Raw genomic sequence first — 26725 nt, 5'->3', positions numbered from 1 at the left:
GTGGCTGGGAGTGGGAGGGAGGAGGGGGCGGAGTTAGGGCGGGGAAGGGGTGGAGTTGGGGCGGGGCTAGGGGTGGGGAAATGGGCGGGGCCAGGGCCCGTGGAGGGTCCTCTTTTTTTATTTATTAGATATGGTAACCCTACTGTTGTTCTGGGTGCTAATCAGTGAGGCCGCGGTGCAGCAAAGCAACTCAAGGACATGCATGACTTGCAGTGTGTGAGGTCAGCAGGACAAGTTAAAATTAAGCATGTACCCAAGTACTTTGCTGGGTCAGGGCCTTAGCACTTGGGTTATTGTGATGATGTGTGCATTCCAATTCCCTGAGATAGCTAGCTAGTTAGATTACATAGAAGGTGTGTATGGGGGGAGGGCTGTATGGCACTAGATAGATAGAGTTGTCAAGGCTGATTCCCCACTCTGGCACTTCAAGTGCAGAAGGTAGGAGCCTGCAAGGACTCTAAAAATTAATACTTGCCACTCCAGGCTTGTATTAAACTCCCAAGGTTACAGCTTTTTTTTCCATAAAAGGGAGCTATCCCACTTCATTTATCACAAGAGTGTATGGCATTAGATAGATAGATAGAGGGGGTGTACGGAAATAGATAGATTAGATTAGATATGTGGGTGTGTATGGCGATAGATAGATCCATCCATCCATACATACATAGAGGGGTTGTATGGGGGATAGATAGATAGATAGGGTGTGTGGGGATAGATAGGTAGATACATAGAAGAGGTGTATGGGGATAGAGACAGAGAGAGAGAGATGGGGGTATCTGGGGTAGTAAGGGGCTGATCCTGACAGGTGCTCAGTTCCCATTGTAAAGTGCTGAGTACCCTCTAGTCCCACTGAAGTTAATAGGAGTTGAGGTTGCTCAGCACCAGTAAATCTCATCACAATCTAGATTTCCTCTATGGGTTTGACTGCCCTGTGGTCTGAAGGCTGTTTTTTCCATATGCTAGTGGGAATGCAGGGGCCGGCAAAAATTCTTTGCACCTGGACATCATCAAGTGAGTTAGAGTCATGAGAGTCCCACTCCGAGAATAAAACCAGTGGCCCAGTATGCTGAACCTCGTGGCCAGGTGGAGGTTATCTTCCAGAGCCGTGATGCAGGAGACCAGATTTCAAATACCAGTCCTGGTGTCTCACCCCTCTGGCTGGCAGAGTGGAGAATCTAGACTGCAGTCAGAGGTGGGACTGCAGCATAGGGATACAGACCCATGCTAGCTTTGGTCTAGCTAGCTCAGGTAACAATAGCAGTGAATCCACAACCGCCAGGGTAGCAGCTTGGACTGTCCAACCTCACTTAGGACCCTGGGTATGTGCTTGAGCAGCAAGCCTGAGCTGCTGTGGATTCATTGCTTATTAGATCAAAGCTAGTTCTGGTTTATCCCATGTGCTGCAGTTACACCTCAGACTGCAGTGTTGACACACCCACTGTGTTCAGACTCAACTCAGGAAGCAGCTCTGCAGCCAATCAAAAAAAGAGACTTTGTTCTCCAGCCCCTTCTGCCAGCCTAAAAGCAAATAAATACATCAAAGAAGGAAACACCCAGACAGTGAACTCCAGCTACTCTAAGGTGCGTTCGGCTGGCTTTGTTTGTAATATTCCAGATGTGGCACAAACCCTCCCAACCAGCAGAATCTGACTACTCTAAAGCCAGGATACAGGATCTGGCCACCTTCATACCATGTACTTACCTTCATCAATCACCGAGAAGAGCAGCACGAATTCTTGCAACGTGCCCTGGGTTCCGTCTTTGGTCAGGGATCCTACGAGCAAGAGGAGAGAGAGAGGTGATGCCACTGTTAAAGAAACAACAAGGGTGGTGTTGTATCTCAGGGTATGTCTACACTACGAAATTAGGTTGAATTTATAGAAGCCGGTTTTATAGATATCGGTTTTATACAGTCCATTGTGCGTGTCCCCACATAAAATGCTCTAAGTGCATTAAGTCGGCAGACCGCGTCCACAGTACCGAGGCTAGCGTCGACTTCTGGAGCGTTGCACTGTGGGTAGCTATCCCACAGTTCCCGCAGTCTCTGCCACCCATTGGAATTCTGGGTTGAGATCCCAATGCCTGATGATGCAAAAACAGTGTCGCGGGCAGTTCTGGGTACATGTCAGGCCCCTCCCCCTCCGTCAGAGCAACGGTAGACAATCGATTCACGCCTTTTTACCTGGGTTACTTGTGCAGACAACATACCACAGCAAGCATGGAGCCCGCTCAGCTCACCATCACCATATGTCATCTGGGTGCCGGCAGACGTGGTACTGCATTGCTACACAGCAGCAGCTCCTTGCCTTTTGGCAGTGGATGGTGTATTATGATTGATATCTGTCATCGTCATATTCCTCAGTGAGTTCAATCAGAGGCACCCGGGAAACTTCTTTAGCAGATTCCTCTAAGAAATACTGAACCAAACTTTCCACTCTGGGCATCTGATTCTTCATTTTGTCTCCTGGAGACCCAGCAGTCCTATTGAACCGTCTTGACGATGATGGCTAGCAGTCGTAATACAGCATTTTCTGCCAAGCACCCAGAAGATGCCGATGGCTATCGGTCATGCTGCACCGTCTGCTGCCAGCTTAAGATGTAAAAATAGATGGACCAGATTTGTTTTGTATTCATTTGCTTCCCCCTCCCTCCGTGAAATCAACGGCCTGCTAAACCCAGGGTTTTGAGTTCAAACTTTGGGGGGATCATTCTGTGTGACAGTTGTTTGTGTTTCTCCCTGATGCACAGCCACCTTTGTTGATTTTAATTCCCTGTACCTGTACGTCATGTCGTCACTCGCCCCACCCTTCCGCCCTCCATCAGACACTAGTTTCGCGCCTTTTTTCAGACCAGACGCCATAGCACTGGGATCATGGAGTCCGCTCAGATCACCGCGGCAATTATGAGCACTATGAACACCACACGCATTGTCCTGGAGTATATGCAGAGCCAGAACATGCCAAAGCAAAACCAGGACCAGGCGAGGAGGCGATTGCAGCGCGGCGACGAGAGTGATGAGGAAATTGACATGGACATAGACTTCTCACAAAGTATGGGCCCCAGCAATGTGCCCTCCCCTCCCCCCTTCGAGCTCCACTTGCAGAGGCAATAAAGTCATTGTTACTTCACATTCATGCATTTTTTATGAATTCATCACACAACTAGGGGGATAACTGTCAAGGTAGCCCAGGAGGGGTGGGGGAGTATGGAAGCGCTGGGAGAGGAGGGAAGGATAAGGACACACTGCAGTTTAAAACTTTAAAACTTTAACTCTTATTGAAGGCCAGCCTTCTGATGCTTGGGCAATCATATGGGGTGGAGTGGCTGGGTGGCCGGAGGCCCCCCGACCGTGTTCTTGGGCGTCTGGGTGAGGAGGCTATGGAACTTGGGGAGGAGGGCTGTTGGTTACACAGGAGCTGTAGCAGCGGTCTCTGCTCCTGCTGCCTTTCCTGCAGCTCAACCATACGCTGGAGCATTTCAGTTTGATGCTCCAGCAGCCGGAGCATCGACTCTTGCCTTCTGTCAGCAAGCTGATGCCACCTATCCTCTTCAGCCTGCCACTTGCTCTCTTCAGCCCGCCACCTCTCCTCTCGTTCATATTGTGCTTTTTTGCACTTTGACATTGACTGCCTCCACGCATTCTGCTGTGCTCTGTCAGCGTGGGAGGACATCTGGAGCTCCAAGAACATATCATCCCGAGTCTGCCGTTTTCTCCTTCTAATCTTCACTAGCCTCTGAGAAGGAGAAACATTTGCAGCTGGTGGAGGAGAAGGAAGATGTGGTTAAAAAAGACATTTTAGAGAACAATGGGTACACTCTTTCACGTTAAATTTTGCTGTTCACATTACACAGCACATATGCCTTCGTTAGAAGGTCGCATTTTTCCTCTTATATTGAGGGCCTACTGGTTTGGTGTGAGAGATCACTCACGCAGTGCTAGGCAACAGAATTCAGCTTGCAGGCAGCCATGGTAAGCCACAGTATTTTGGCTTTTTTAACCTTCATAACATGTGGGAATGGTTTCAAACAGCAGCGCCCTCATTTCCCATACCAAGGACCCGTTGGGTTGGCCATTTAAAATGCGTTTGCAATGTAAAAGGAGGGGATGTGGTTTCCGGGTTAACATGCAGCACAAACCCAACTACCCCCACCCCCACCCCCACAATTCTCTGGGATGATCACTTCACCCCTCCCCCCCACCGCGTGGCTAACAGCGGGGAACATTTCTGTTCAGCCGAGCAGGAACGGGCACCTCTGAATATCCCCTTAATAAAATCACCCCATTTCAACCAGGAGACCGTGAATGATCTCACTCTCCTGAGGATAACAAAGAGAGATAAGGAATGGATGTTGTCTGCATGCCAGCAAACACCGGGACCATACGCTGCCATGCTTTGTTATGCAATGATTCCAGACTACGTGCTACTGGCCTGGCGTGGTAAAGTGTCCTACCATGGCGGACGGGATAAGGCAGCTCTCCCCAGAAACCTTTTGCAAAGGCTTTGGGAGTACATGAAGGAGAGCTTTCTGGAGATGTCCTTGGAGGATTTCCGCTCCATCCCCATACACATTAACAGACTTTTCCAGTTGCTGTACTGGCCGTGATTGCCAGGGCAAATTAATCATTAATCATTAAACACGCTTGCTTTTAAACCATCTGTAATATTTACAAAGGTACACTCACCAGAGGTCCCTTGTGTGCCCTCAGGGTCTGGGAGCATGCCTTGGGTGAGTTTGGGGGTTACTGGTTCCAGGTCCAGGGTGATAAACATATCCTGGCTGTTGGGGAAACCGGTTTCTCCACTTCCTTGCTGTGAGCTATCTTCATTGTCTTCATCATCATCATCATCTTCTGCGTCCCCCGAACCCGCTTCCCTGTTGCGTGATTCTCCATTGATGGAGTCTAAGCACAGGGTTGGGGTAGTGGTGGCTGCACCCCCTAGCATGGCATGCAGCTCCGCGCAGAAGCGGCATGTTTGCGGCTCTGCCCCAGACCTTCCGTTTGCCTCTCTGGCTTTGTGGTAGGCTTGCCTTAGCTCCTTAATTTTCACGTGGCACTGCTGTGCATCCCTGTTATGGCCTCTGTCCTTCATGGCCTTTGAGACTTTTTCTAATATTTTGCCATTTTGCTTACTGCTACGGAGTTCAGCTAGCACTGATTCGTCTCCCCATATGGCGAGCAGATCCCTTACCTCCCGTTCGGTCCATGATGGAGCTCTTTTGCGATCCTGGGACTCCATCATGGTTACCTGTGCTGATGAGCTCTGCGTGGTCACCTGTGCTCTCCACGCTGGGCAAACAGGAAATGAAATTCAAAAGTTCGCGGGGCTTTTCCTGTCTACCTGGTCAGTGCATCTGAATTGAGAGCGCTGTCCAGAGCGGTCACAATGAAGCACTGTGGGATAGCTCCCGGAGACCAATAACGTCGAATTCCATCCACACTACCCCAAATCTGACCCACAAAGGCCGATTTTAGTGCTAATCCCCTCGTCGGAGGTGGAGTAAAGAAACTGGTTTAAATACTTATATGTAAGTATATGTAAGCAGAGTCAGGATGAGCTCTACCCTGAGATCTGGTGGTGAATTATGGCAAGTGTGGAAAAGAAGTCCAGGGGCTGATCTTGTTTGCATAGGCACACCCACTCGCCTGGCATGAAACAACAGCAACTCAAAGTGGTTACTTTGGCTGGTGTGGGATCCCCAGTTTTCTCTGTTATTGGGACAGGAAGAATAAAGTTTTGTTACCCTGATTCTGTGAATCAAGGCCAGTGAAACTGTTGTATGACAGAAGGACTAAGTGAGTCCTTCACCATTACCTAAGTAGCACTTGCTTGACAAGGGGCATGGGTTACAAAACCCAGTGAATGGAGAGAGGATGGGGACAGGTGTTTGTACCTGATGGTATGGGCCCTCTCTGAGGGGTTGAAACACCAATTGTACTACCTCCTCTCTCCACTGTTGAATATCAGAGCTAACTTTGATTCCATTAGAGTTACAGACTGCTGAGCTGAATTCACTTTGGGCCAGTGGTGCGCTAGCACTGGGGCTCCCCTACTATGAGCTGAAATTGCTAAGAGCTGAAATCACAAAAGAGCTAAAGTTATTAAGAGCTGAGATCACTGAGGCTGTGTTAACTAGTGGGGGAGCCTGAAGCTATATTGCTAAGCGGCTGGCGGAGCAGCTAGCGGAGTGGAGCCTTGCGGGGACGGTTGGAGTGGAGCTGAGCGACTCACAGGTCGGTGAGTGGAGCAGAGCAGAGCGGAGCCTTGTGGGAGCGGCCCAAGGGACGGCTGAAGTGGAGCAGAGCTGAGCGGCTCACAGGTCGGTGAGCAGAGTGGAGCAGCTGCCAGAGCAGTTCGTGGGACGGCGGGAGCAGCTCACGGGGCAGCTGGTGGAGTGGATCGGCTCGTGGTGAAGGCTGCGGCGGAACCCCGTCGGCCTCGGATCACGTAAGGTGCCCCTTAACACCTTGCATGCCCCCCCCCAAACTCTGGGGCTGCACTGACCAGGGACAGAGACTTTGGGGGGTTGTTGGACTTTTGGGACTTTGGTGATCCTTGGGTTGCTGGTTTCCAGAACCCAAGGGAAAGGACACAGCCCAACTTGCTGGGGTGGGTTTTTTTGCTCATGGTTTGTGTTATGAATCCTGTTTGTGGTGTTTTTCCTATTTAATGCTGATGTCATTTACCTCATGTTATTAAACATTTTCTGTTACACTCAGACTCCGTGCTTGCGAGAGGGGAAGTATTGCCTCTTAGAGGCACCCAGGGGGTGGTATGTAATTGTCCCAGGTCACTGGGTGGGGGCTCGAGCCGGTTTTGCATTGCGTTATTGAAACGGAACCCCTAGATACAGAACCCGGCCCTTGTTGCTGCCAACTTAGATGGGCAGAAGGGTTACATATAAGTGATTATACTTACACTGAATAATCATGGCATAGATGAAAGCATTTAAAAAGGTGGACAAACATTCACACCTTGATATCATTGCCTCAGTAACTGCTTTGGAATCTCTGGGAAATACTAGAAATTCTTTGAGGGAAACAGACGACCAAGTTATTTCCATCATGGCACTGGAAAAGGTGTTAATTTTCTGGACTGGGAATGGATGAAACCACCCTTTGGAAAATGTGTCAACCAGAAAATCTGTCAGTTCACAACAGATGCTGTTCCTCCCAGGGCTCCTGCCTTTGCTTCAGACTCAGTTTAAGGAAGATTCAAGTTTTCTTTTCAGTCATGACCAAAATACTAAACAGTTGATTGGATTAAACCACCCACTTACTTTTCCGATTCCCCATGCCCCTCACCTGGCCTGCAGACAAGCAGGGCTCCGATCAAGCCAGAGTTGATGTCCTTCACGCTGTCAGTGTAAGAGAAGTAGGAGTAGGTCAGACATGACGAGTCAAACTCTGTTGGTCCTTGGTCTTCTAGGATTTCCCAGACATACGTGTGGGTCTTACCAGGATCCACCTCGTCATCTTCTTTCTCAGCCTGGCTGGTCTCATCCTTATACCTTGCCCCTAAAACCAAAAGAGTAGCCCATTTGCCACTGATGACCTCGTATCCACTGCACCAATGACCTGTCACCACACAACTGCCCTTTGTTTTATTATTATCATTCTTAAAAACAGTCTGGGCAGCCCCTACCTCATCTCATTCTCTGTGCCTCTCTCCAGATTCAGCTGGTTACCATCTGATACCTCTTTCCGACAGCTAGTTTTAGTGCAAACAGAAGATCAATGTTAAATAGCTAAGTAATGGGTTAGTTCATTATCTGAATACTTATTTAGTTTAAACCAGATTATTACTGGATAGACAGTTTCTGTTTGACTTTTGCTGATTTCAAACTGGTTCATTAAAATCCTGTGATAATTTCCCTTAACCATCCAATCACCTATCCATCTATCTACCCAACCCACTTGTCTATGGCCCTAATCAGTGGTCTCTGAACACCCACCAGGAGTTAAAAATATGACAATACTCTCTCTCTTTCCCTCTTCCCTGCCCCAGGAATCTCACTGGGTGGTAAGGTGGGGTTTTGTTGTTGTTTGTTTTTAATGCATCCATGAGAATGAGGTTTCTGATGAGAAAACCTGGGCAAAAAGGTTGCTTTTCCATTTAGCGCTGAATGCAGCACAATATTCTTCAGCTCCCTGCTCCCATATCTCTGCCCTCCTGCAAACAAGCACTGTGTAAGCTTTTGCAGAGCCAGAGATAAGAGGCCAGACTTACCCTCTGATGCTTTCCAGTATGTCACACCCACAGCATGGAGGCTGAAAGGGTGGGAAGCCAGATTCTTAAAGGTAACAACCACCGTGTCATAGACTTCAGCTCGGATGGTGGGGCCCAGGAGACCTGAAAGAGCGAGAACACTGCAGGGCAACTGTTGTACATACAACCGCTGAGCTAAAAACAGAGACACAAGGGGTGTAAATCATATCCTGGAGAGGGACAATAGAAGCCCAGGAGTGTGTGGTGCTTGATAACTGGAGAAATAGCCAGAGGTATGGGGGTGGGGGACATCACACTGGGAGGCCTAGGAACATAGGACTGGAGAAGAGACCGCTTGAATCATCAAGTCCAGTCCCTACTATCCCAGGCGATCCGTCATAATCTTATCATGGAGGCATCATGGAGGCATCGGAGCTCTCCAGGCAGAATTGAACAGGATACCCTGGGGGGGGCGGGGGGGGGGCAGAGAGAGAGAGAGACCCCCTCCTGCAGCCTCCAGTTCTGTACAGTGTTCGGATGGACATTCTGCGTAGTGTGTGGGTGCTGGGTGGGATGGTGGCCAGCACTATGCAGGAGGTCAGATTAAATGATCTGGTGGTCCCTTTTGGCCTCGGACTCTATGATGCTACTACAGTGGCGTAACGTGCTGTTGAAGCAAAGCCAGGCGATCCCGGCTAGTACTCGTGAGTCTATGAGTGAACATGTCATGAGCAGAATGTGAGTTACTCTGCAGGTCCCAGGCCAAACTGTCCCAAAAGGCAGGGGTCAGTTAGGATGATGTGGTATAAATCTTCCTTAGTTACTAAGGCAGTGTGAGGGGGAGGACACTGGCAGGAAGCCATGTGCAGCCTTCCAGAGCCAGAGCACGTGTCACAGCAACCATTAGGGGGGAGGGATAGCTCAGTGGTTTGAGCATTGGCCTGCTAAACCCAGGGTTGTGAGTTCAATCCTTGAAGGGGCCACTTAGGGATCTGGGGCAAAATCAGTACTTGGTCCTGCTAGTGAAGGCAGGGGGCTGGACTTGATGACCTTTCAAGGTCCCTTCCAGTTCTAGGAGATGGGATATCTCCATTACTTTAATTTAATCCTGAGGTGTTTATGAAGACTGGAGAAATAAAAAGCAAATTGAGGGTGATCCTTGTGGCTTTGAGAGGGTACTGAAGGGGTTGTGCTCTTAAAAAGCATATAAAGCTCAGACGCAGGGTAAAATTTTCAAAAGCACCTGATTTAGGAGCCTAAGTCCCATAGACTTTCAATCAGACTTAGGGTCTGTCTCCACTGCAATTGGATGTGTGATTGCAGCATGTGTAGATATACCCGAGCTAGCTGTAATCTAGCCAGCGTGGCTGCCAATGATGCTGTAGCAGTACCGGCTAGTTGCCGGATACATATCCAGGGTTGCAGGATGGCTTTTATAGCTCACACAGCTGTGGCTTCACTGCTATTGGTGTTCGAGCTAGCTAGACCAAATCTAGCTTGGCTATGCCTACCCATGCTGCAGTCGCACCTCCTAAGTGCTTAACTCAGTTCTGAAAATGGGACTGGAGCTTTTTGAAGAGTTTAACCCTGGATAGTGACCCCCAAGTCCAAAGGAAACAAGATCCCACTTGTCCTCTGGAGCTAGAAAAATATTATCTGAAAATAAACATTGCTGGGTTTTCCTTAAAGAAAAAACACTCTTTAAAATAACAGCAATATCAGCACAGCTGTAAAGGGAATATAATTTAGCAATGTGCTTGAAGAGGCTTCAATTTATTGAGCACTTTTAATAACCTTAGAGGTTACATGTCACTGACTTCAACCTATATTGTATCCAAAAAGACCCCAAAAAACTCCAGAAAGATATGAGGAAGACAAGTTGGGTGACCATCACAGTTACAGTAACACTGCACCCAACAAGACATGGCATGTGAATAGATTTATTGCCAAGCTTGTCCATCATGCTAAGGATGAGCAAAAAACAGATCAGTTGGAGAGGAAGAAATGTATTTTTTCACTAAGAAATAAACATCTTAAGGTTTAAAAGAATTGTTTCTTTTTAAGCAACTGAAAGTTGTGAAAGCTCAGAAATGTTACTATGCAGGGGGGAAAAAAGTGGAAATGTTGACTTGGACCAAGGAAAATTGAGTTGAGAATATACTGCATCTCCTTCTTGTACCAGGTTTGTGTTGTTCAGAGGGTAGTTTGGTTGCCTGGGTAATTTCTTCCCCATTGCCTCATCATGCTAAACTTGCTGGTATGCTGCAAAACTAATGCTGCAGTGCATTGCAAGTCATTACTAGTATTTTGCAATAGATGGCTGCATTTTGATGGTGGGTGAAGTGATCGCTATGTATAATTTGTAAGGGGTTTGGGGATTCTTTGGGATGAAAGGTGATCTATCTATCTATCTATCTATCTATCTATCTACATCATTGTAGTATATGATATAGTATATCCCCAATTAAAACTATATCTGCCTAGGTTCCTGTACCACTCTCCTCACCATACTATCTAGTATAAATAAAGACCATTAGATGTATATAAAGCTATAGATCATTAGACTATTTAACACTCATTCTCTTTACCCATCCAGGCTGGTTTCGGCTTAGTTTGTGTGAACGAGGAATCAGTATATTCCACAAACACCGCCTTCTTGTACCGAGTGGAAATGCCAGACATAGGTAACTTTTGGCCTTGGACCCCTGAAGCTCTGCATTAAAGAAGGAAAAAATTAGCACTGTTTGTACAGATCCATCTATAAGGTGTTTACAAATGCCCCTTTCCTCCCTCATCCCCAAAATATCATACCCTTGTGTCAGTTCTAGTCAATACTTGTCCTAATACACCCTGTAAATTTCCTAATACTTGCTGCATGAGTTTTTAAAATGTTATTACTAAGTTATCCGTAATAACATAATACGATGAGTCATTCTGGTTTAAGATGCATCATAATGAGACTTCTTACCACTTTATACAATACACACATGCTGACAAGATCCACTGATGAGTATGATTGATCGATTGATTGTGAACATGTGACTATCTATCTGAGGTGGTAAGAGCTTGCTAAGAAACATAAGCTCTATGTGATCCTTTATCCTGCATAATACAAGGGCCCATGGTTGCCAGATTTCCTCAAACATTTATGTTTACCTCTTTTCAACTGCAGGCACATCAGATATACTGTACCAGCTCAGAGCACCTAGCCCATCTAATCTAGCACCCTTCTTTCTGTAGGAGCCAGTCTCCCATGCTTTAAAGAAAAGTAAAGCTCATAATGCACCTGCTCAGCTGTGGAATGCTTTTCATAAGGACCCTCTTCATCCAAAGAGAAAGACCCTCATAATGACTGACATGTGGATTAAAATCATGGATTTCCTTCATGCATTAGACTATAGGGTTGTGGGGACAGAGCCCTTGTCTTCCTATGTTTTTACAGTGCCTTGCACAATGGGGCCCTGACTTTGACTGGGAATTTACCACTGGGTTATAATTAGGGTTGGAAGGATTAGATTTTTATCGGTAAATGTCAGTAAATGTCAATTTCAACGTACTCACACAAACCGATGCCAAAATATTTCCATTGATAATAATCAAAATGTACAGATAAGCAAAGTAAGAAAAATGCTGCTTGAGAACTTATTAGAGTTTCATTTAAGGATATTTACTTTGTATATTTTGACATGTGATGTTGACAATTTGTGTTCTAACATTTATAGAGCTTTAACATTTTTTATTCTCAACATCTACCATCATTAAATAATTATTGCCAGACTCTCACCCCATAATTTCCTGTGAAAATTTAAATAGATAAAAATAGAAAAAATAAAAATAAACATCGATATTATCTGTAGAAATTATTTTTGGAAAGATCAACTTCTTTCAAGTTAGTTATAATGCAGCCCTTGCAATCCCCACATGCTAAGCCAAGGAGCTACAGCTTAATGGGGCCAGTATATGCAGAGAAACAAGCTGATTTGTCATCAGGGGCTGTCAGGTACAGAATTTTTCATTGCCAGTTCCACAGACGTGTATGTGGTTGTCTGCCCTCTACTGGTTGCAAAGTGTCAGACCTTCTCATGGGGCGGTGAGCTTTGGTGAGCTTCCCAATAAGCTTGCTCAAGAGAGGGAGGTTAGATGCTGAATATTCAGATACTGAAGTCTGTTAATTATGCATGTCATTTCTGACCTGCATATACAGTCTTTGGCACCCCAGATAGCCCTGCCCTGTGTCCAATGCCTTGGCAATACCGTATTCCAGCTCTCATCCTCTGTGGCAGGGGCCAGGATAGTTTTGAATTCTGCTTAGAGATTAGAGTGAGGTCCTGAAATTCATTTAATTTATACCTAACTAGGATTTGCACCCTGGTCACTTAGCAATCAGATGCTATCTCATTGTGAGACGGAAGGCAGCTTTAATGATTTAGCACACTGACTGCACCACCTAGACCTACTATTGATTTTTTTTTTAAGCTGCTTAACAAACTCATTATCCAGAAGAAATCCAGTAAGTTTCTCAGGATAACAAAGCTTTGAATTTCTCCAGGGATTGTACAGGCTGCATTATCAGTCTCAGCCCACAGACCATTTCCAGTAATGAATGCTCTCACTGTTTGTTGCAGCATGTTTTCTTTGGAACACAAACCAGTTGCTATTTTTCCCCTTGAAGAAATGGAAGAGATTTCTCTCCCCTTATGACTAATCCTTCATTTGTAATAACATTAGCTGGCTTAATTTTTCCTAAAGGGGAAATGGAGAGGGACTGAGTGACAAAGAAAACTGGGAAGGGCTGAGGTTATAGACACATTCAATGAACTATATGTCTGAAAAATTTCCCCAAGCTCTACTGATGAGTGACTGTCTACTGAATCCACAGAACAAGATAGCAGCACTGCAAGCATCTCCATGCCACCCACCCAATATGCCTGTAACCTGGTCTGGATGGATTGGAGAAAATGAGATGAATTTAGTCTCCACGGTTTATTCAGTCAATGGCCTCTTTACTGAGCTGGCCAGTTAGTTCCAGTTATAGCTCTGATTTCTGTTGCTCCTTGCCCACTGGCAATTGAGATCACCAAACTCATTTCACATTAGCCACAGTACTGTCATTAGATTGTACCATTTTGTACTCACTGGGTGATGTGTCCCAGATTTGAGCTGGCACCCTGGAGATGAAAAGCTTTGGTCTTTCCACTGAAATGAGTCAGACTATTTGAATCTTTATGCCAGGAAAGTCTGGTTTTGGTGGCAATTGAAAAAAGCATTCAGAGCTGTAGGGCCTGATTCTGATCTCAGGTATACTACTGTAAGACAGAAGCCACTCCACTAGGCCACAGGAATGGCACCAGCAGGAAACTAGCATAGATTCTGGTCCTTAAATACTATGCCCAAGAGGAGTCAGTTATGTACGGTGATGCTGCTGCCGCACAAATGCTCCTTTTGCATTCCCTGCAATCATCATTAACAGGGCAGAATCCAGAAATTCAAAGGAGAGTCCAGTTTGTTCTGGATCAAAGGTGAAATAAGAGTTTGGATGTCCAAGCATTTTTGGCAGGACTTCTTATCAGATCAGATCACAGTAGAATTCTTACCCTAAGAGCAAACTAAGTGAAGGCAGATAGCGCCTGGAACATTTCATCAGCATTGTTAGGCTTCCTTATCTATTAATTTCTTCAGAACTCTGAGGCAGCCAAGGTAAACACTCTGCACTGTTGTCATGCTAAAGACCTAAATTACCATCCAGTCCTCCTTTGCCAAAAGGCTTGGAGGCTGAGAAGAGATTCTCAAGACTTTGATAGGATACACAGAGACCCCATTCCCCACTCCATTCACCCCCAGGAAAGGGGATGCCTGTCACTCATCAGGAGTCACCAAATAGATTTAGTCTCTTGGAACGCAGGGAAGGAATTAGAAACAAGGGGGAAAAGTAACAGATAAGTTCTGAGTGTCTCCATTAGATGAAGTTAGTTTAGATAGCAGCAGGCTAGTGTATCTTAGCTGTTTCAGCCATCAAAGTCCTTCAGACACATAGCCAGGAGAAGACAGAGCATAGACATCTTCAGGCACCCACTCAAACCCCCAAATGGGCCATGGAAGCCACCAGTGTAATTGGTGAACACTTCCAGTCATCCTGCCTCCAGAAGGGGTAACTTCATCGGTCGTCAATCGCACTCTCAGAAGCATAAAAGAACTAGGAAAATACAATCTAGATGGAGCTACTATAAGGTGGGTGCATAACTGATTGGAAAACTGTTCCCATAGAGTAATTATCAGTGGTTCACATTCATGCTGGAAGGGCATAACGAATGGGGTCCCACAGGGATTGGTTCTGGGTCTGGTTCTGTTCAATATCTTCATCAATCATTTTGATAATAGCATAGAGAGTACCCTTAGAAAGTTGTGGACGATACCAAGCTGGGAGGGGTTGCAAGTGCTTTGGAGGACAGGATTAAAATTAAAAATGATCTGGACAAACTGGAAAATGAGCTGACGTAAATAGGATGAAATTTAATAAGGACAAATGCAAAGTACTCCACTTAGGAAGGAACAATCAGTTGCACACCTACAAAATGGGAAATGACTACTTAGGAAGGAGTACTGCGGAAAGGGATCTGGGGGTCATAGTGGATCACAAGCTAAATATGAGTCAACAGTGTAATGCTGTTGCAAAAAAAGCAAACATCATTCTGGGATGTATTAGCAATATTGTAAGCAAGACGAGAAGTAATTCTTCTGTGCTACTCCACACTGATTAGGCCTCAACTGGAGTATTGTGTCCAGTTCTGGGTGCCACATTTCAGGAAAGATGTGGACAAATTGGAGAAAGTCCAGAGAAGAGCAACAAAAATGATTAAAGGTCTAGAAAACATGACCTATGAGGGAAGATTGAAAAAATTGGGTTTGTTTAGTCTGAAGAAGAGAAGATTGAGAGGGGACATAACAGTTTTCAAGTACATAAAAGGTTGTTACAAGGAGGAGAAGGAGGAGGGAGAAAAATTGTTCTTCTTAACCTCTGAGGATAGGACAAGAAGCAATGGGCTTAAATTGCAGCGGTTTAGGTTTAGGGCGGTTTAGGTTGGACATTAGGAAAAACTTCCTAACTGTCAGAGTGGTTAAGCACTGGAATAAATTGCCTAGGGAGGTTGTGGAATCTTCATCATTGGGGATTTTTAAGAGCAGGTTGGACAAACACCTGTCAGGGATGGTCTAGATAATACTTAGTCCTGCCTTGAGTGCAGGGGACTGGACTAGATGACCTCTCGAGGTCCCTTCCAGTTCTATGATTCTTTGATAAGCTGTGACGTCATTCCCAGACGGCCTCTGCCATTTGCCTGGATAACCTTATAAAATGTCAGTGCCCCCTGGGGACAGAGGCAAAGCATATGATACCCACACCTAGGACTAATCAAGAGCCTATGCACACATGGCATCTTTGCTTCTACCAGGCTTATTTGACTCACTTCTAACACCACCCATATTCTGAGCCTCAGTATTTTGCTGCATCGCTTCCAAGAGACAGGGAACCAAGGGGGCATGAAAGCAGGGTGGGTCATGGTGGAGCAGTCAGAGGGGAAAATGATTTTAGCAGTGGTTTTTTGGACAGGCTGGAAGAGGAGTGCAGAGGACAAAGAGGGGAAGTGACTGTAGTCCAGGAAAATGAGAAGCTAGGGTTTGGGCAGTGGGGAAAGAGAGGTATGGACAGACTATAGAGATGCTGTAGAGGGAGAGGGAACAGGCTATGGTTAAAGGATAGAAAACATTCTCAAGCGACATTCAAGTTGAGACAGTGGGAGAATAGGGAAGGGAGGCTATAAAACATTTCAGGAGGCTGAACCCTCTTTTCCAAATACACAGTGATTCCAAAAACCTTCCTTGATTTTGCAGTCGCTATGGCAGACAGGATGGGTTTCCCCTTGTAATGTGGGGAATGAATTCCCATATCATCATTGGAGCATAACTGAATAAACGTGATAAGAGTTAGAAGACCATATACTGTTCTCTTGCTCCAGCAAAACCCCAGAGGAATACAATGGAAGTCTGTGGTGTTATTCTGGATTTAACTGAGAACAGAATCTGGCCCATAGATTTAAAATCCCAGCAATGTGGCCTAGCTGCACTGAAGTCAATATATACTACATCCAACAAACTATGCTGAAAGACCATTAAGTTGCAATGTCAAGCCCTCAAAAGTGAGGAAAGGCCAGACTTGAGATTTCCTGTGCAACCTTAATTTGGCTCCCTTGCACCACCATACAATCTAAGTTCATAATCATGTCCCATTTTCATAAAGCCTATGCCTCATTCAGTGAATGGGTAGATATTCAATATTTCTTTTTATTCTCCTAATTCAGTGTATGGCCCCAGGCCTTATTATTAATTTCCTCCTAGGAGTTTCCAAGGTGGTCTCACCAGAGTATCAAATTGCTCCAAAAACACTAATGAATTTATCTTCCCAATATCCCTGTGAGATTTGGGGGTATCATCCCCATTTTACGGAAGGGGAGCTGAGACACAGAGAAATTAAGGCCAATATTGTCAGAAGTGTCCACTAATTTTGAGTCTCTAACTTGAGACACCCAGACAGAACAAGGAGTAATGGTCTCAAGTTGCAGTGGGGGAGGTTTAGGTTGGATATTAGGAAAAGCTTTTTCACAAGGAGGGTGGTGAAGCACTGGAATGGGTTACCTAGGGAGGTGGTGGAATCTCCTTCCTTAGAGGTTTTTAAGGTCAGGCTTGACAAAGCCCTGGCTGGGATAATTTAGTTGGGAATTGGTCCTGCTATGAGCAGGGGGTTGGACTAGATGACCTCCTGAGGTCCCTTCCAACCCTGATATTATATGATTCTATGACCTTTAGCTCCTTGGTACAGACCTCTGCTACTTGAGCTAGTAGAGTAACTGACAGTAATAGCAGGCTGAGTATGTGGACCAGGCATCAGAGAGGGACGAGACACACTCTGCTGGTGGGTTTTACAGACATCTGCTGACAGCGGAGGACTGGAGAGATTCAGGTCTCCTGGGTTCAATTCCAGGTTCTGGAGGGAGTGTGCTCTACTGATGGGAGACACTTCTGCCCCCTATCCTCCACACCCCCATCTGCTCCTATCTTCCTTCCTCCCATATACCCCAGCCTCCACCCCTCCCTCTGCTCCATCCAATCCCCCTCCCCTACTGCCATTCCCTACCCTTCCCTGTTCCTGTCTCCCACTACTTCTCCCCACTTTCTGGCTCCTGTAATCCCCCCTTCCTGTGTTCCCCCATTCTCCACCCTAATTCCTCAGCACTCTGCATTCAGGCCACTCCCTCCTCCATGCTGCCTGGGCACCAGCAGTGGGAACACTGAGCGCACAGGAGGCACAGCCTCCCTGCTCACAGCTGTGGTGCCTGGTGCCAGGGCAGCCTGGCATAGCCAGGGGCAGCTCCAGGCAGCAGCGCAGCAAGCGCGTGCCTGGGGCAGCAAGCCGCAGGCAGCGGCGTGCCAGTCGCCGTGAGGGCAGCTGTCAGGCAGCCTTTGGCAGCATGCCTGCGGGAGGTCTGCCAGTCCTGCGGCTTCGGCGGCCATTCGGCGGCGGGTACGCCAAAGGCGCGGGACTGGCAGATCACCCGCCGAAACCCCGCCGAATCCGCGTGACCAGCAGACCACCCACAGGCGTGCCGCTGAAGGCCGCCTGACTGTCATGCTTGGGGCAGCAAAAAACAGAGCCGCCCCTGGGCATAGCAATTGCAGGGAGAGTCCTGCAGCCCCTGGATGGAGCATGCTCAGTCACTTCGAGGAGGATGGTGCATATGCAGATGGCATCTTTGGAGAATTTAGCTGTCAAAGTCTAACAAATCTCTACAGAACATGTGAAAACTGCAATTTTTCAAAGACTCGGACTTGGCCAAATTTGGACAGATTTTCCCAGGAAAAGCAAAAGGCACATCCAGTCTAGGGCAACTCCCCCATCAAATTTCCTGTCCCTGATCCAAAGTACCCAGGTGCTAGAACTTCTCAAAAAAATTCTTACAATTCATTCACATGGGCAAAACCACATATTTCCCCCTAATCTCATTCTTGGAAATGGCCAAACCACGTCTAATGAAATGTTCAAAAATATTCCCCTTGAGGCAGACACCAAGCATGGAAAATTTCAGCCGAAAACAGTTACAGTTTGGCAAAATTATAAGCAACTGAAAACAGTTCTAAGGGGAAGTGATGGCCAACCTTAACTAAAGGTGTCACTACGATATCATTTATAACCTGTGGGACAGGGAAAGCACAGTCCACAGCTATTAACTCATCAAAAAGCAAATCAGAACCCTATTTAGCTAGCAGGGTGAGGGAAGGGGATACTCAGCTGGTACCAGCTGGAGAAGCAATTCTTATCATACAAGGTCTCAGTCACAAATAAATGAACTAGATTTGGGATGGAAAAATGCATAGGACAAGTAATAGTTAATAATAATTACCCTACATGACACAACCTAAAACTCCATCATCAAAGCTGTTCTCGCTGGCTACACGAGCAAATACAGAATTAATCCATGTGTCTAATTACACTGTGTTGTGTGTGTGCTTGGTTGAATGTATATGTATGTCTGAGTGTGCGCGAGAGTGAGTTTGTGGGCCTGATTCTCCCTGCCGTGAACCACGTGCAGTGATTTACACCTGTGCAAATGGAGTGCAAAGCAGGTGTGAGGATTCTAGTAAATCAAAATTCTCGAGTCACCTGCACTGCTGGGAGCATTCTACATCCACTTTGCATAGACACCAGTGAAGACGTAATGTGCAAGACATTGGGAGAACCAGATTGTGTGTTTCTGCATGTATACACACACACACACACACAATATGATATGATATGCACACAGAAAAATGCCCTCACACACATGCACACACTCAGATTAAATCACACATGCACAGATGCACTCATGCACATTCAAACAGATATACCCCCACAAACAGATGCACACACACTCATGTACATACAGCTGCATTTACACACATATTTTATAGTTGCCTTATTTCCCTTGCGGGCACCATAACCACCATGATGCAGGGTGCCACCTTCCTCAAAGCCACAATGAGAGCTGTCTATGGACATCACATCACAGTCAGAACATTTACAGTACAAATGGCCTTACCCAGCTGGTGCCTGCAGCACAGAGAGCAAGCTGCTGTGCACATAGTCCCAATCCGTCTCCACGGCACCAATGTAGTATCTTCTGGTGATTCCAAAGCTCTCCTGAAAGAGACAACCCAGCAGAAAGCAGCACAGGACTCCTCCCGGCATAGTGCTCCTCATGCTGGGGAGGCAGAAGAGTTCCTGATTAAAAAAAGAAATTTCCGACAAGAAAAAGATTTATCTTCCATCCAGCAGCTTTAATCCACAGGAAAAAATGAGGGGAAGCTGGCACCCACAGGCTCAGTCAAACCTCTGGAAAGTTTTCCGAGGACATGAGGACAGGGAGTCGTTGTGACCGGAGCAGTGCAGAGGGGAACATGCGTAAGCAACGGGATCTCTCTTCTGGGTATTAGCAACAGGATGAGCGGAAAAAACAAAGGGAAAAGGGAGGCCAAGCAAAGCTTTAACTTTTCCTGATCTGCAGCACTCCAGGTGCAGGTTGTTTATTTGTATTCTGAGGCAACCACTGAGTCAAAATCTTGGAGTGAGTTGTGGAAGGGAGGGGTTGATAGCCAGGGGAATTTAGGTGTGGTCTCTGCCTACTCCCACCTTCTCTCTCAGCTGCAAAGGGAAAAAAGCAAGGCTTGGGTCAAGTTCAGCCTCCCACAGTCCATGGAGAGCAAGGTCAAAAACAACAAGGAGTCTGGTGGCACCTTAAAGACTAACAGATTTATTTGGGCATAAGCTTTCGTGAGTAAAAACCTCACTTCTTCGGATGCATAGAGTGAAAGTTACAGATGCAGGCATTATATACTGACACATGGAGAGCAGGGAGTTACTTCGCAAGTGGAGAACCAGTGTTGACAAGGCCAATTCAATCAGGGTGGATGTAGTCCACTCCCAATAATAGATGAGGAGGTGTCAATTCCAGGAGAGGAAAAGCTGCTTCTGATATGAGCCAGCCACTCCCAGTCCCTATTCAAGCCCAGATTAATGGTGTTGAATTTGCAAATGAATTTTAGTTCTGTTGTTTCTCTTTGAAGTCTGTTTCTGAAGTTTTTTTGTTCAATGATAGTGACTTTTAAATCTGTAATAGAATGACCAGGGAGATTGAAGTGTTCACTTACTGGCTTATGTATGTTGCCATTCCTGATGTCCGATTTGTGTCCATTTATTCTTTTGCGGAGGGACTGTCCGGTTTGGCCAATGTACATGGCAGAGGGGCATTGCTGGCACATGATGGCATATATAACATTAGTGGATGTGCATGTGAATGAGCCCTTGATGGTGTGGCTGATGTGGTTGGGTCCTCTGATGCTGTTGCCAGAGTAGATATGGGGACAGAGTAGGCAACGAGGTTTGCTACAGGATAGGTTCCTGGGTTGGTGTTTCTGTGGTGTGGTGTGTAGTTGCTGGTGAGTATTTGCTTCAGGTTGGGGGGTTGTCTGTAAGTGAGGACTGGCCTGCCTCCCAAGGTCTGTGAGATTGAGGGATCATTTTCCAGGATAGGTTGTAGATCGTGGATAATGCGCTGGAGAGGTTTTAGCTGGGGGCTGTATGTGATGGCCAGTGGTGTTCTGTTATTGTCCTTGTTGGGCCTGTCCTGTAGTAGGTGATTTCTGGGTACCGGTCTTGCTCTGTCAATCTGTTTCCTAACTTCCCCAGGTGGATATTGTAGTTTTATGAATGCTTGATAAAGATCAGTAGGTTCCTGACCTACTGACCACTATATGTACCTACATGCCTCCAGCTTCCATCCAAGACACATCACACGATCCATTGTCTACAGCCAAGCCCTAAGATACAACCGAATTTGCTCCAACCCCTCAGACAGAGACAAACACCTACAAGATCTTTATCAAGCATTCGTAAAACTACAATATCCACCTGGGGAAGTGAGGAAACAGATTGACAGAGCAAGACGGGTGCAATTCATCCCATCATCCAGATCATTAATAAAGACGTTGAACAAAACCAGCCCCAGGACCGACCCCCGGGATACTCTGCTTGATACCAGCTGCCAACTAGACATCGAGCCGTTGATCACTACCCGTTGAGCCCGACAATCTAGCCAGCTTTCTATTGCTCTTCATGATATTGATACATATGGCTTATTGCAGATAGGCAGGGCTGTGTAGCTCTAGTGATCAACATAGCCTCACATGCTAACATCATACATTGTAACCATACCAAAGCAAAGCTCCAGATCCAAATACCCCCAGACTAGTCATTGCCATCAGATGGCTGTTGAGTGGCTTATATACAACAGCTACAGGTCTCTCTTTCCAATACCTGCTATTCCAGAAGGGAATCAAAACAATGAATGGGCCGCGGAGATCAACCCCACTGCTTATGGGGGAAATCCTTTGTTCATGGTGACAGCTGCCACCAGTGTGTAAGGGAGTGGGGTGAAAATTGGGGTATCTAAAATCCAAGACCATCTGTGACTTCCGATGACTGAAGCTTGTTGGATTCTCAGAGATCCCACACCAGTTTGATCCAATGCCAACTAGAAGTTTAACCTTGATACCTCCTGACGCCACAGTGTGTATGTGCCTATGTGCACGTGCCAAGATCAGGGTGTCGACTTTGTCTGGCAATATCCTGAGTAAAAATCGCTTCCCAGTACAATGTGCTTTGTGTATGCCTGATAATAGTGAGCCCAGTCCTGAAGACAACAGGAGTTTGCTTTTTGTTGGAGCAGGCCCAGGCCCTACACAGAGGGTTATACATACGAATAGAAGGCATGTTTCTGGGCATCAGCTAATCACCCATAAAGGACATTTCTGTCCATGGAATAAGATTGTACTATTGAGTAAGCACACTCTGGATTTATTTTCCACTTTCCTCTGGAGCATTAGCCAGGTTGGATGATGGTCTACATGGTCTGAACTGCTATGGACTATCCTATGTACCAACATGGGCAAAAATCATGTGGATTAGCCTCATACCACATCTACCCCAGTTACAGGCTCAAGGGAAATCCCTTTTCTGGGTGTTTCAGAGGACCACAAAATGATCCACAAATGTCTCCTATGTGTATGCCCCTCTTTAAATACTTCCATTCCACCACACACTTTCTTTAAAATCACCCTAGACGGGGAATCCACTATGAACACACCCACTTGGCTGGACCCAAACGAGCAACAGAATGGAAGAGAATTGGAAACGCCCCATACCACAATGCATAGTGACCTTCTGCATGGCAAAAGCAAACAACCTCCCTATCTCTGAGTCTAGGAAAGCAGCTCAGAAATGATTCACCAAAATGTTTTATGCAAATCTTTCTCTATTTTTAAGTTCACATTTTTCTTTCTATCCCCCCCATACTGAGTTCATTGATTTTTTTCTCTCTGTAAACAAATAATAAAAAGACAGGAAGATGAGGAGTGAGGGTACTGCCTTGCTTTGTCCTCTGCTATGCAAATGAGGTGATGCATAGGGGGAGGGATAGCTCAGTGGTTTGAGCATTGGCCTGCTAAACCCAGGGTTGTGAGCTCAATCCTTGAGGGGGCCACCTAGGGATCTGGGGCAAAATTGGTACTTGGGCCTGCTAGTGAAGGCAGGGGGCTGGACTCAATGACCTTTCAAGGTCCCTTCTAGTTCTAGGAAATAGGATATCTCCATTAATTTATTTATGCGGGAAATGCACCATGAGTCATTCCCAGGCAGCCTCTTCTCTGAAGTAATGCACCTGCAAGGTGAACAACTGCTTGGCTGTTCCTTGAGGCACCTAAGGGGATGGGAGGTGGGCTGCAGGGAAGAGGCCGGTGCACTTTGACTGCTCAGCTGAACCCCAATTAGACTTAAGAGAGGCCACCTGGGCCCTAGAGGGAAGGAGCCGGGGTCATGGGTGCTGCAATTATTTTGATAGTGGGGCTGCTGAGAAGCATTTGTGTGACAATTGAACCAAACTGTAAACCCTCTATATAATGGAAACCACTTCGAGCCATGGGGTTCTGCAGCACCCCCCACATCCCTAGTTCCAGTACCTATGGCTGGGGTGAGTCAGAGCCTGAGAGGAGCCAGAAGGAGGAGGTGTCTGAGACTCAGAGACAGGATTCAGCAAGGAAGAGCTGGCAGCAGTTGCTTGGGAGAGAGCAGTTGGAAACCCAGTAGAGAAAGATGAGTTCCCACAATAGCTGGAATGGGAGTATTGGTGAGAACTGGCCACAGCTGGGGGAGCTGATGAGCGGCTCCCAAGAAAAGGGGAAGATCCTTCTTGGTTAAAGGAAGCCGAGCCTGGAAGCAAGAGGGTGGCTGCTGAAGGATGGATCCCTGAGCTGGGGTAGGATGCACAGGCAAGGAAGTGTGGGGAGGGGAATGCTGTGGGGAGCCCTCTTGCAGGAGATCTGACTTGGGGGCTGTGTAGTAAAGGAGTTGTGAGACTGGTCCCTCAGGCAGGGAAGCCTTGAGAGTGGGGCCCTGCATGAGGAGCAAAAGGACCTGGGAACACAATGCTGCTATTGACTCTTGGGTAGGTGATGTCAGGTGATCTCCCCGGAGAGGGGAATGGAAAAACCTGTTGTATCTTGTTATGTTTACAATGGGAATTGGAGAATGGTTTTACTACAAGGGTTTTCGGGAATTGCTGCTCTGGTGTAGTTGCATAAATTAAGGCTGGAGGTGGGCTTTGTGTCAGACACTGAGAGATATGGTCCATTTGTGGGTGGAAGAAAGGGGAAACTGAGGCAGGTCCACCTGTTGTGCTGCAGCACGACACTGGAGGGTGCCCCACACAGGGCTAGCCTGCCACAGGGGGAATTTGTGTTCATAAAGGCACATCATGAAGAGGTTTAATCAGGACAGATCTCTGCTTTCTTCTCCCTCATAGAAAGACATCTCATTGTCCTCTAATGATCAGCAGTGCTACAGGCTCAGTTCTGACCAATGCAACACACAGCAGCCAGGCTGGAAATCTCTGATGAGCAGTGGGGGGCGGGGACTGAGTTCTCCTATGCTGCTCTTCCGAGGGCCACCGAGCTTGTCCTCCATGACAGGAGTGCAGGAGGGCTCTTTCTGGATTGGAGCCCAGTTGTGGGGTTCACTGGCTCACGCTTACACGCTCCATGTCCTGGCAATGGAATCGAGGTGCACACAATTTCCCCACTAGATCGGTCCAACACTCAGGGCTCACTTACCACCCACCACCACCCCAGAATAAATTAGAGAAGCCCTGAGAGATACCTTTGTCCTTCAGGTCCTGTGTCAATCACAGCTTGGCTGGCCCTGGGAACCCGGGAGAGCATTTATCCTACGGTCCGTGGTAGGTGTAGGCATATTACCCAGTCATACACACATTTATTCGTCAAGGTCCTGCTCGTGGGTACTGAGCCAATAGAAGCCATTGGATGGAGCTCCTCCCAGGAGCTGTGCCCCATGGCGGCACTCAGAGCACTGAGCCCCAGCTCCTTGAGTGGAGGTAGGGTGACAGATGTCCCGATTTTATAGGGACAGTCCCGATTTTTGGGTCTTTTTCTTATATAGACTCCTATTACCTCCCACCCCCTGTCCCAATTTTTCACATTTGCTGTCTGGTCACCCTAAGTGGAGGGAACAGGAATCCAGCCCAGCCCTTGTCTCCCCACCAGGCACCAAGAACCTGCCCTTTTCCCCCAATGGAAAATATTTTCTTCCTCTTTCTTTCCATTTTCTGTTCTCTTTCATGTCACCCTTTGAATCTCCTTGGCACTGATGCAAATTCTAAAAGTGAAATACAGGGAATAAAAAACTGAAAGAGGGAAATCTAGGGCGAGAAGGGAAGGAGGAGATTAACACAAGTCTCTGACCAGCTGTGGTGGATTAGCCACTTGGCTGATGGGTCCTGTGCCCAGGGACCCTGGAAAAAATCTGCCACAGGGCAGCAGAAACATGGAGCCCCGGATGGGCGGGGCAGGGGAAGACCCTGCATCCCAACACCACTCCCTGTTAGAAACCACAGGATGAGAGAAGCCCCCCTCAATGGCCCTCAACCCCATTCCTGGCAGGGGTAGCCCCCACGCCTGTCCCCACTCTCCGGCAGAAGTGTCGGGCAGGTGGGGTGGAAGAAGCTCCTGCATCCCGTCCCTGGTCCCCCGCAGGGAGTGGCGGGGGAAGCCCCAGCACCTGGACCACCGCTGCAGCCCTGGGACTGGAGGAGCTCTCACTCCACACTGCAGCCCTGGGGCCATGGCACGGGGACAGAGCTTCTCTGGTCTTGGGGCCGTGGGGGGCGGGGGAGGAAGAAAGGAGCAAAAGGGATTGGGGGGCTGCAGTGGGGGATAGAATGGGGGGGGGACACTAGCTGGAAAAGGGGCCGCCTGGGGAAGGGGCAGAAAGGGATGGGGCCATTGGCAGGGCTGCAGGCGGAAGGGGCAGGGCTGCAGGTGGAAGGGGTGGGGAGGGACCCTCCACTTATTCTGGCTCAGGGCCTGAGGAAACCTTAATCTGCTGCTGTTGACCAGACCTGAGAATTCACCTCTTGGGTTCTAGGAACAGGAATGCATCCAGCTTTGCAGCCCCTCCGAGAGGCAGAGCAGCATTATCCTCCTTTTACAGCTGGGGAAACCAAGGCACAGAGTGAGGAAGTGACTTGCCCAAGGCCACACAGTAATTAAACAGCAAAGCTGACATCGAGCCAGGATTTCAGACTCTATGTGCTGCTCTGATTGTTCCCCAGGTCTGAGCTGCCTTTGGAACTGTTGGGTAGGGCTCAATCTTGCTTTACCATTTCCCCCATTCAGCTATCCCATCCTCTGCAATATAGAGCAGTTTGATGTCATTTGGCTACCTTCTCCCTTCCTTGTGTGCTCTCATCATGACGTGCTCTGGGCCAGATCCTCAGCTTAAGTGACTCGGCAGAGCCCCATCTGTAGTCAATGCAGCAATGTCAATTTACCCCAGCTGCTCTGACCCTCTGTGGTTTTGCATCACTGTTGACACTGTGGGAGTGAAGAAGCCACCCAAGACATCTCTGGGTGGTGGGGAGACCCCTTCTCTTCCCAGCACAACTCCCTCTCATTGCAAGTACATTGAGTCTGGCCACTTTAGGGGAAAACCTTCCAAGCGATGATACTATCTAGCAGAGCTCCTGCTAGGGATGCAAAATTTTCTAGGTACTCTCCCCTTTAACAAGTGAAAAAACCCAGCCCTCTGGGGGACTGCCCACTCCTTCCTTTTAATTATCTAAGGGGATGGCTGACACAGCAGCTAGCTCACAACCTGGGCGTAAAACACTCTCCTCACAGCTCAAAGCACAGAAATTAAAAACTAGCAATTCCTCAAGTTCAAGTAAAAGCTGCAGTAGCTTTTCGCCTTGCGTCCCAGGGGCTTGCTTTCTTAAAAAACATGTTTTGCAGCAAACATCTGACTAGGGCAAAAGCATTAATGGGCATCCCCACACATCCTGTCAACTCTGCATCTGTCTTAG

The 26725-nt window shown here is 47.3% G+C and overlaps 1 protein-coding gene across 1 annotated transcript in view; it reads right to left on the bottom strand.

Moving 5' to 3' along the window:
- Positions 1 to 20026, bottom strand: part of F8 (coagulation factor VIII) — a 90064-nt gene extending 70038 nt beyond the window's left edge. Inside the window, exons 1-5 of the mRNA XM_034781379.1 lie at positions 19337 to 20026; positions 10799 to 10923; positions 8232 to 8354; positions 7307 to 7519; positions 1703 to 1774 (exon numbers count right to left, since the gene is read on the bottom strand). Coding sequence (XP_034637270.1) covers positions 1703 to 1774; positions 7307 to 7519; positions 8232 to 8354; positions 10799 to 10923; positions 19337 to 19497 — 694 coding nt within the window. The 5' untranslated portion in view covers positions 19498 to 20026. The remainder of the gene's footprint in view (positions 1 to 1702; positions 1775 to 7306; positions 7520 to 8231; positions 8355 to 10798; positions 10924 to 19336) is intronic.
- Between the last annotated feature and the right edge of the window lie 6699 nt (positions 20027 to 26725).

The sequence above is a fragment of the Trachemys scripta genome, chromosome 9, assembly GCF_013100865.1.
Source record: "Trachemys scripta elegans isolate TJP31775 chromosome 9, CAS_Tse_1.0, whole genome shotgun sequence".
Taxonomy (NCBI): domain Eukaryota; kingdom Metazoa; phylum Chordata; order Testudines; family Emydidae; genus Trachemys; species Trachemys scripta.
The sequence above is the reverse complement of the archived record's forward strand: the minus strand, read 5'-3'. Positions and strand labels throughout refer to the sequence as shown.